Below are 10,706 nucleotides of genomic sequence, written 5' to 3'. Positions count from 1 at the left end.
TCAGTGCGGGGGGGTGGACCAGGTCGGGGGCGCGGATCAGGTCGGGGGGTGGATCAGGGCGGGGGGAGGATCAGGGCGGGGGGATCAGGTCGGGGGCGGATCAGGGCGGGGGGACCAGTCGGGGGGCGGATCAGTGCGGGGGGCGGATCAGGTCGGGGGCGGATCAGGGCGGGGGGGGGATCAGGTCGGGGGGTGGATCAGTGCAGGGGGGGATCAGGGCGGGGGGCGGATCAGGGCGGAGGGATCAGTGCAGGGGGGGATCAGTGCGGAGGGATGGATCAGGGCGGGGGGACCAGTCGGGGGGCGGATCAGGGCGGGGGGGATCAGGTCGGGGGTGGATCAGGTCGGGGGGCGGATCAGTGCGGGGGGGGATCAGGTCGGGGGCGGGATCAGGGCGGGGGGATCAGGTCGGGGGGTTGATCAGGTCGGGGGGCGGATCAGTGCGGGGGCGGGATCAGGGCGGGGGGATCAGGATGCCTAGAGCCGTTGACTCCAACTGAAAACGGTGCGGACGGTGGCAGCCGGTTCCAGGCGGGGGTGGGGGGCAGTGGCGCTCCCTTACACCCACCCCTGTGGGTGCGCCCCGCGGGCCCCTGCGCCCCCCCGCTGCGGGGCCTTCGCTCCCGTCTGCCCCGGCCCAGCCAGCGGCTCGCTGCGGAGGCCGGCGCGCGCCTGGGCTGGGAGCGGCGGGCCCACTTCCCCGCGGGCCTGCGCGCTGGGCCGGGCTGGCCGAGGGCGCCTAGGCCTCGGGGCGCCTCACGCGTCTCCATGGAGACGGGATCGCGCGAGGGCGCGCCGGCGCGCGAGGCAGACGTCACAGAGGGGGCGGAGGACGCAGGCGCAGGAAGGCGGGAGGGAGGCTGGCGTCACGAGCGGGCGCTGCGGGGTCCGAGCGGAGTGAACCAGGCGGCAGCGGCGCGCGCCGGGCCGGGCGGGGCCCAGGCCGCTGGGGGACGGGGCGCGAGCCGGAGGGGTGAGCGCCAGAACGCGCGCGCGCGCGCTCGAGAGGGAGCGGGAAGGGGCCGCGCGCGCGCCCCCCTCCAGGCGAGGACAGTGCCGGACAAGCGGCGTCGGGACCCAGCGGGACAGGGAGGCTCCGGCCAATCAGCGGCGAGGGGTGAGCGGGGCCGGCCAATCGGCGCGAGGAGTCTAGCCGGCCGGCCAATCAGCGGCAACGTGCGGGATCCTCCCGCCAGCCCGGGAGGCGACGCGCCCCGCGCCGGAGTCGCAGCCAATCAGCGCCCAGGAGCCGCGCGCCGCGTCAGGGAGGGGACTCGGGGATGTCCTACAAGCCCATCGCGCCCGCCCCCGCCAGCTCCGGAGCCGCCGGCACCAGCAGCAGCGCCAGCCCCGCCCCCGGGGCCCCGCCCGCCGGTGAGCCACAGAGGGACCCGCGGGAACAGGCCCCCCCCCCAGCGCGACCCCCCCAATAGGGTGTCTCCCCCCCAAAGCGCGGGGCCCCCGGGAACAGCCCCCCCCAAGATCGTGTCCCCCCAGGAACAGCGTCTTCCTCAAGAGCAAGTCCCACCCCGGACCCCCCCCGAGCGTGTCCCCCCAAAGCGCAAGCCATCCCTGGGAGCAGCCCCCCAAGAGCAGGAGTCCCTGAAAAGTCCCCCCAAGAGTGAGCCCCCCCTGGAGCAGCCCACCAAGAGCGAATCCCCCTTGGGAACGTACCCTTCCCCCCCCCAAGAGCGAGCCCCCCCCCCCCGAACAGCCCACCCCCAAGCAAGGACCCCCTCCTCCAGTTGTTGGGGGCATTGCACCAACCCCCAGAAATAATCTTTCCAGGGAGCCCCGCCTCCCCCCGGCCCCCTCATCCAGGAGTGAGGTTCCTCTCCAGGGTCAGTTCCTCCATCCAGGAATGACCTTTCCAGGAAAAAGCTCTATGAGCGAGGGCCCTCCCATTCCTCTCCTTGGGACTTCCCCCTTCCCCCAGCCTGAACAGTCTCAGCCCTCCAGGAGCAACCCGTTCCCCCAGAAATGGCCCATCCCTATGGGTGCCAGCGACACCCTGCCAGTGACTCACTCAACAGAGGAAGACCAGTCTTCATCTCCCTCCCCCATCTTCCTTGGAAGCTCCACTCCCCTTGCGTGATGGCCCATATTTCTTTTTGCCAGTGAGAGACCCACCCCTGCAGTGGCCAGCCCTGCCCTCTCCCCAGGGAACCCTTTGAACCAGCCCCCTACCCCCTCATCCAAAGAACACTATTGATCTTCCCTGCGTGGGAAGCCCAGCTGCATTGACCCCCCATTGATTCCCCACCTGCTCTTGACAGATCTACACACGGGAACCCCCCCACCCCCAGAGGAGCCCTCCCTCACCTCCTGCTCAGCCAACCCCTGAACCAAATCTCCAAGGGCCCCTGAGCACAACTTACTGGGGACCTCCCCTCCCACAGTAGCTATTTCCTGTCAACCTCCAAAGTCTCTCCCCCACCCCTGCCAGATAGTGCCACAGCTTGTCATCTACAGGGCCTTCCCTTCCCCTACCCTGCTCCGTTGTCACAGGCTGTGTGTGACATGTACTTCAGTGTCACTTGGGGATATCTCCCTGAAGGGAAGTGGAAAACATATGGGCACTTTGTGTCTGAGAAGCGGATGCGGTTGCTGGCAGATGGCGTATTCTCCTTTCTTTGTGAACTGTCAGCTCAGCCCCTAGGTAGCACTCCTCTTCTGAGGCCTCAGAGTGCCTTGTTAAGAAAGGTAAATACAAGTGCTCCCTGTTGTACAGAGGGGGAAATGAGGAGTGTGGTGGGGGGAGAATTTGGCTTCTCCAAGGTTGTTGGCATAGCTAGGAATGGAACTTGCGTCTCTTGATTGACGCCTGGGTAAGGGCTTTTTCCTCTGGACCAGCCTGAGCCTGGGCATTTGCTTTTCAAACCTCAAGATGGCTTTTCTAGAGTGCAGCACAGAGGAGGAGGTCCCCCCTTGGCTGTAAAGTTGCTTTTCTTGGCTGTGGGTCCTTTAGCTGCTTGGCTGCGTGTTCTGCTCAGTGGCTTGGAAAGCCTGCTGGTCTGCAGCAGATGCTGCACACCTTTCAAGCCTCTGAGCTGGAAGGGCCAAGCTCTGATTGTCGAATCAGACCTGTTCTCGTAATGCTGTCTGCAGGGGACAGGGTAGGGTTAGGGTAGCACGGCCAGCTGGGACTTGAGTATAAATTGGGACGTGAGCTGGATAAATTAGAGAAATGGTCTGAGGTAAACAGGATGAAGTTTAATAAGGACAAATGCAAAGTGCTCCACTTGGGAAGGAACAATCAGTTTCACACATACAGAATGGGGAGAGACTGTCTAGGAACGACTGCAGCAGAAAAGGATCTGGGATTATAGTGGACCACAAGCTAAATATGAGTCAACAGTGTGATGCTGTTGCAAAAAAACCAAACATGATTCTAGGATGCATTAACAGGTGTGTTGTGAACAAGACACGAGAAGTCATTCTTCCACTCTACTCTGTGCTGGTTAGGCCTCAGCTGGAGTATTGTGTCCAGTTCTGGGCACCGCAGTTCAAAAAAGATGTGGAGAAACTAGAGAGGGGCCAGAGAAGAGCAACGAGAATGATTAAAGGTCTAGAGAATGTGACCTATGAAAAAAGGTTGAAAGAATTGGGCTTGTTTAGTTTGGAAAAGAGAAGATTGAGGGGAGACATGATAGTGGTTTTGAGGTATCTAAAAGGGTGTCATAAGGAGGAAGGAGAAAACTTGTTCTTCTTGGCCTCTGAGGATAGAACAAGAGGCAACAGGCTTAAACTGCAGCAAGGGAGGTTTAGGTTGGACATTAGGAAAAAGCTCCTAACTGTTAGGGTGGTCCAACAGTGGAATAAATTGCCAAGGGAGGTTGTGGAATCTCCATCTCTGGAGATATTTAAGAACAGGTTAGATACATGTCTAACAGGGGTGGTTTAGACAGTACTTGGTCCTGCCATTGGGGCAGGGGCTGGACTCGATGGCCTCTCGAGGTCCCTTCCAGTCCTAGTGTTCTATGACTCCTGATTTCTGTCCCATTAACTGCAACCTTGTGCGCTCCCTCCTAAGGAATTAGGAGACTAAATGCAGAAAAGCTGCATTGGGAACTGGTGATAAATTCCACTAGACGGGCCGATTCCATCCCTGGGGTGAAAATCTCATGTTGATAGGGCGTGTCTGAGAGTCGTAACTCTGGTAAGGATAAAAGCAACACTGTGATAGGTGGGATTCCAGGGGGACCGATGCTAAGTAATGCACGTTGGAGGGACTAACCTGAACTCGCTCTCCAGTTCACTGGGCTGTATATTAACTGTCCCCATTCCCACCGCTGCTGCCTCCCACTCTGTGATTATCTTGCCTGCTGCTCAACAATGGTGAGAGAGGCAGGCGGGATGGTGAGGAGTGGCTGGGAAGAATACAATTGAAATCCTTGGCGTGCCCTTCTTTCAATCAGCATGGCGCCCTCCCTTGGGGATGAGGTGCAGTACTGGTCAGCCCATCGCTGTAGAAGGGCTTCAGAGATGGAAGGAGGTTGGGATGGCTCAGCTTGGCAGAGGCAGGGTTTGATGAAAGGGTGCAAAACACTGAATGAACCAGAGATGGTAGAACAGGACCATGTAGTTCCTTTGTGACATAACCCAAGGAACACGGGCATTGGAATGTCTGCAGATCAGGCTTACTGCTTTAACCCCTGGAATCTATGCTAAAGTTTGTAGAACTCCCTGCTCTGGGGGATCATGGAGGCCTCTGTCTATTTAGATACAGAAAAAGATCAGGTCTCTAGGTGGGGATTTTTTCCATCCGGGTAGCCCCGCCGGAACCACCTCTTACTATTTGATTGTACTGTTCTATCTGCTCTAGGACTGGCTCTTCCATAACTGTGTCTTGCACTTCCCTCTGAAGTAGATGGTGCACATGTCAAGCGTGCAAAAGTCAGGAAATGTCACAGCTGGGGGGAGGGATGTTGGCTTTTGTTGCTCTGTGATGTCTTAAGCTGTACTGTGTGGTGGTGGTTTGATCTGCTTATTGGACTCATGTTAGATATTCAGAGCGCATCTTCCATTTTTCTCTGATAAGACTGTCCAGCCCCGCACAGGCAGTCTGTAGTCTTGGGACCTCAGGAAATCAGCGGATCCTCGGTTGTGGGGCTTGGAAGGGAACTTCAAAACTTTGAGGGGGAGGGATAGCTCAGTGGTTAGTGCATTGGCCTTGTAAACCCAAGTTCAATCCTTCAAGCGGCTGGTCAAGGGCAGGTTAAATTGGAAAAAAAAATCTGTCTGGGGTGGTGACAGGCCCTGCTGTGTGAGCAGGGAACTGGACTCAGACCTCCCACAGTCCCTTCCAGCTCTCTGAGATGTATCTAGGCATAAAAGTCAACCTGGAAGAAGCTGGGATGTGAACCGGAAGTAGGAGCAGCATGTGTGGATGCTTTTATTCCAGACCCAGAGTGGCTGGGTCTGACTTAGTTTAATGGAAGTGGGTTAAGCTGATTTGGAGTGAGAGCATGCACATAAGGACCAGCTCTTCTGAAACAGCACCATGGGCTCGTCTACACCAGCCCCCGCCTTTGAAGGGGGCATGTAAATGAGCCTTATCGGTGAGTAGCAATGAGATGCTGCTCTGCATATGCAGCACCTCATTAGTATAACTTTCGCTTCACAAACTTCAAAGCTGCTAACTTTGAGGCACGGGCAAGCAGTGTAGCCGTGGGCACTTTGAAGCACCCATGCAGCTTCGAAGTGCCCTTACTTTTCCCTTATGTTTTGGCAGGAAGGGCACTTCGAAGCTGTGCGGGTGCTTCAGAGTGCCCACAGCTACACTGCTTGCTGGTGCTTCGAAGTTAGCAACTTCAAAGTTTGCGCTGTGAAAATTATGCTAATGAGGTCCTGCATATGCAGAGCAGGTCCTCATTGCTATTCTCCAATAGAGCTTGTTTACATGCCCCCTTCAGAGGAGGGGGCTAGTGTAGACAAACCCCCATGTGTAGACAAGGCCTTAGTCAGCAGCTTTAAAACATCTCGTTTTGTCTCATGCCAGTGCCTGGAAGCGAAGGTATTTTGTGAAGCCAGAACAGTTCAGCTATTCCATGAGGGATCTCTCCAGGCTGGGATTGATACCGCAGCAGGCTTGAGGCAGATAGAGAGCTACTTGTAGCTGAGACAGGAAGTGAGAAGGAAGTTGGTGGGTGATTGGGGGGGAGCTTTCACGCTGACCATTTTGTGAGGGGAAGGCAGGAGACGACGACACGGTGTGGGCTGGATGGATTCCCTGGCCTGTGCTATGCAGGAGGCCAGACTTGGCTCATCTGAGTGCGATAGCAGACCAGTGTGGAAGGCTGGAGTGGTAGCGAGGGGGTTCCACAGAGCAGGGTGATTTGGAGTGAGCTGTGGGAGCTGGAAGTACCCGTGCTACTTTGTGCCCAGAGGAAGTGGCTGCCGGATGCCTGGGGGAAGGGGTGGGTCAATCTGCAGACTCTAAGGCGGGGTGTGGGGGAGCGAATTAAGAGTTGCTGACAATCCCCAGGTTGTGGACAGCGCAAGCCAGGAGCAGGACAGGCAGTGGAGGTGGGGCAGGGGCAGCTCTTGCCAAGATGGCCTTTGTTCCTTTGCAGCACTTGGCTGCAGGAAGCTGAGATAATAAGTTTTTCTGTGGCTAAAGGCAGCAGGGAGTGTGGGGAGAGAAGCCCATGGGGCAGCTGTGAGCTGCTGGGTTAATGCTATCAGCTGTGGCTGCTCCATGCACCTGGCAGAGCTAGGTCAGTGGCACTCTGTAAAGTACGGTTGCGCTGCGAGAGGGTGAGAGCTGTGATTCCCTCCCAGCCCTGTGCCCAGGCCTGTCAGCCCCAGGAAGACAGGTTGGGCTGAAAATGGACCTGAGTCCTTCATGAAGCAGAACCACTGCAGGGAAAGGCCATAGTGTCAGAGGAAGGGGGAAGCGCTAGAAGTGACACAGCCTGCGTGCTGTTGCGTAGGCAGCTGGCCGAGAGATCTGGGGACACTGGAGCAAAGGGAATGAGCCGCAGATTGTTTCCCCCCTGATTTATGGTGACCGCGAATGGCACAGGCCAGATATCGTGGAGCAGCACCAGGGCTAGAGGTGTGACCCACATGTAGCCGGTCCACCCCCCCACTGATGCAGCAGTGGGTGGAAGTTGGTGCATCACACGCAGGATATCGCCTCCTCACTGGCATCGCTTTAGCCCACAACAAGGTTGGGAGGGCCCTGCGTGCTGGCTGGTGCAGACCAGGGCTGATATTTCCCGGGTAACCTGTCCTCTCCCTTCCCCTCTCTTTTAGCCACGAGTGTCCCATCGCCATCTGGATCTATCCCTGGAGCCTCTGCCCCGTTCCGGCCCCTCTTCAACGACTTTGGCCCCCCGTCCATGGGCTACGTGCAGGTGAGCTGCTGCCTTTGCTGCCTGGCTGGCTTAGCGTGGCCTGAGGAAGTCCAGCTCCTCATGGTCTCTCTGCCCTTTGCAGGCCATGAAGCCACCAGGTTCCCAGGGCTCCCAGAGCACATACACTGACCTACTCTCTGTCATTGAGGAGATGGGCAAAGAGATCCGACCCACCTATGCAGGTAGCAAGAGTGCCATGGAGCGGCTGAAACGAGGTACGAGGCCCTGGGACTGACACAGCAGCCTAACCTGAATGTACACAGAGTCTGAGCCATCTGCTGCCGGCCTGGGCTGCCATGGGTGTGGCCAAGGGGGCGGAGAGCTGCCCCAGCTGTGACCAGGCCAGTGAGTCTACCTGAGCTCACAGAGCGCCTGAGCTCGTTCCTGGGTTGGGCATGGGGAAGCCGCCGTGGCCGTGATTGACACAGCAACGTAGACTGAGTCTCAGCCCATTGCAGCGGGGGGAACAGGTTGTTCCCAGCATCTTGGTGGCGGTTCCTGCCAAACCCCATGAGCACAGCCGGGCTGTCAGCGTTATTTCCTGCCAGGGACATTGGCAGCCCCATCTTGTGGGCATGTCCATTGCTTTTGCAGGCTTGTCAGATACTGGGGTGAACGGCTGTGGGGGCAGCTAATTCCAGGGGTGGGAAAGAGGAGTGCCTGTGTTGGTCCCCTGCCATCCCGGCCCTCTAAAGAGCCTAAAGGAGATGACCCCACAGGCAAAAGCCCTGACTCTCCCTGTGCAGCCGCCTGAAGCTCTCTTCCAGTGCCTACTCTGCTGATGGCTGCGGTGCCCTGAGAGAGGAGATAAAGGCTGTGGAGTTGGGATCCCCTCCATGCTCCTGTGCTGGGTACAGGAGGTTGGGGGGGGGGGGGGGGGCTGGCTGGTGCCTGTCCCACAAGGCTGTAGCTCCCATCTCCTTCCAGACCTGCCTGCAGACGTTCTGTCCTGGCTGTGAGCTGGTGCCAGACCTCGCAGAGCTGGGATTCCCTGCGGTGTCCTACGTGTGGCCCTGGCTGGGTTCAGAGGCCTTTTGGCAGGTCTGAGACTCACTGGGGCTTTCTCATTGCAGGCATTATCCATGCCCGGGCGCTGGTGCGAGAGTGTCTGGCAGAAACAGAGCGCAACGCTCGTACGTAACAGCTGCTGTCCTGCCCCATGGACCTTCCCACCAAAAACCATCGGGAGAACCTGGAGATCTGCCCTCCCACAGACTTTCCCACCTGAGACCTGGCTCTGCCATAACCCTCACAGACCTTTCAGCCAACCGGCAGCCACGAAGCCAGAGCACGCCCTGCAGGAGCGCTGCTGTTGCCAGCAGTCAGCACTGGGGAAGCTGGTGCTTGGGCCATGCTTCAGGGATCTCCAGGAAGAGGAGCCAGCGACTCTTCTCACGTCTTTATAACGTGTTTGTTTTTATAACTCAATAAAAGAAAGCGTTGGGGTTCTGACCTTGCTCTGGCCCTTGTGGTTTGTGCTGCCCCCCAGCGACGAGACAGAGCAAACCCCTCCCACCGCTTGTTCCCCTGGCTCTCGGGGCCTCGAAGCAGCAGCAGCTCACAGGAAGGAGGCTGCCGGGCACCGTGGTCCGGAGACGCAGCCCAGCCAGCGGCCCTGCTGTATGCCCTGGCTATCTGGAGAGAGCCCGCAGCACCTGGAGCCTGGAACTGCAACGTGCAGAGCTGTGCCACCTGCTACGCTTTCCAGCTGGTGTTGCGAGTGTGCCTGGGGCCCATGGCTCAGTTGCTGAGGCTGATGGGAAAGCAGCTGAGCGGCACTGGGGAGAGGCTGTTGTGACCCTGCGCTGGTGACCCCTGTGCCTCTCAACCCCCTGCGTTTCAAGTGCCTGGGCTGCAGCCTGGTGCTTTGTCCCCACTGTCTCAGCCAAGCTACCTGTGGACTCAACATGACCAGCCTGCCAGCACCCTGAGTGGGTCCAGAACCTGGCCGTGTCCTTGGAGCCCTGGAGGGTTCAAATCCCAGTCCGAGGGCATGTTCCATTGGAGTGAGGGGGGGAACACACAGCTCTTCCTGGAGCGGGTGATAGCTAAGAGTGAGACTCTCACTGGTTATCAGCCCGTTATTTGTGAGTGCTCAGAAATTCACATTCATAGCTGGATCGGCTTGAATTGTGCTGTGTCCTGTGGAAGCCAGGGGTATTGATCCAAATTTGGAGGGGTTTGAGCAAGGCTGGGCCCTGCTGGTAACCCGTAATGTTCTGGTCAGACCAGATGATCTCGTGGTTCCTTCTGACGTTTCTCCTAAGATTCTAAGGGCCTTGCAGGGCGGCAGCAGTTGTGATGGGGAAAAAAATGAGTTTGTAATTAGATGAAATGTTTTGCAAAAAGCATCTGCTTCCGTGTCCAGGCCAAGGGTTGTTCAAGGTGCCGGCTGCCATCATCTGCTTAAAGGGGCTTCCTGGCTCTTGCCTCCCCTCACAAGAACAGTCAGACTAAAGGTCTGTCTAGCTCCATACCCTGTCTTCTGAGAGTGGTCAGTGCCATGTGTTTCAGAGGAAGTGACCAGAACAGGTAATCCAGTGACCGATCCCATCCCCTACTCCCAACGTCTGGCAGACGTGAAGCTAGAGACCCATTCCGTCTGATAGCCATTGATGGACCTATCCCCCCAGGAAATTACCCCATTCTTTTCAGGCCTCTTACAGTTTTCGTCTTCACCACATCCTCAGGAAAGGAGTTCTGCAGGTTGACTGTGCATTGTGAAGAAATACTTCTTTTTGTTCATTGCCTATTACAGTAAACTCTTTCATACCCAGCAGTCTTGGGACCGGGAGGTTGCCAGATACTCAAATATTCTGGATAATAGAGAAGTACGCTTCGCAGTGCATAACACGAAAGAAAAATGATTCAATATCAAGAAACAAAAGTGTAGGCCGAGTACTTTATTTAGCAAGAGCAGTATTATACGCTAATCTTATACTGCATTTGCCATATTTATTTGTATTTACTTTCACTCGACTGTACTTGTGGAAAACGTAACTAAAATTGACTTACCCTTAAAATGCTGGTTATTTGAGAGTTCCGGATACGAAAGAGTTTCCTCTAATTTCATGTGGTGACCCCGGTGGTAGTGGTGGTTTTCTCTTCATCACAGTCCTTTATTTACTCCCCCCACCCCCAAAAAAAAAAAAAAAGCTCTAAAACCTCATCAGAAGTGCTCTAAAATGCCGCACGTCAGCGACTGGAGTAGACTTTTTGGGGAAAATGCAGAGATCCCGTCTCCCCCTGCCCCATTAGCTGCTTTGGTTCTGTCTACTTTCTTCCATGGTGCCAGGTGAGGGAAAACTGGGAGCTCTGCCCCCTAGCCTGGTCTCAGTTTGGCTA

General features: G+C 57.1%; 1 protein-coding gene across 2 annotated transcripts; it reads left to right on the top strand.

Annotated features, from left to right (window-relative positions):
- The first annotated feature begins 735 nt into the window (after window positions 1-735).
- Window positions 736-10,374, top strand: CDK2AP2 (cyclin dependent kinase 2 associated protein 2). Of its 2 annotated transcripts, none has more exons than XM_074996089.1 (4): window positions 736-973; window positions 7,261-7,361; window positions 7,444-7,576; window positions 8,435-10,374. In XM_074996089.1, exons 1-4 carry the CDS (start codon window positions 769-771, stop codon window positions 8,500-8,502), a joined length of 507 nt encoding a protein of 168 aa, XP_074852190.1. In that variant the 5' UTR covers window positions 736-768; the 3' UTR covers window positions 8,503-10,374. The 2 variants fall into 2 exon arrangements, with proteins under 2 accessions (XP_074852190.1, XP_074852191.1); XM_074996090.1 differs by lacking the exon at window positions 736-973 and adding an exon at window positions 987-1,374.
- Window positions 10,375-10,706: the final 332 nt, after the last annotated feature.

This window comes from Carettochelys insculpta, chromosome 6, assembly GCF_033958435.1.
Source record: "Carettochelys insculpta isolate YL-2023 chromosome 6, ASM3395843v1, whole genome shotgun sequence".
NCBI lineage: Eukaryota > Metazoa > Chordata > Testudines > Carettochelyidae > Carettochelys > Carettochelys insculpta.
This window is presented reverse-complemented; position numbering and strand designations above follow the sequence as displayed.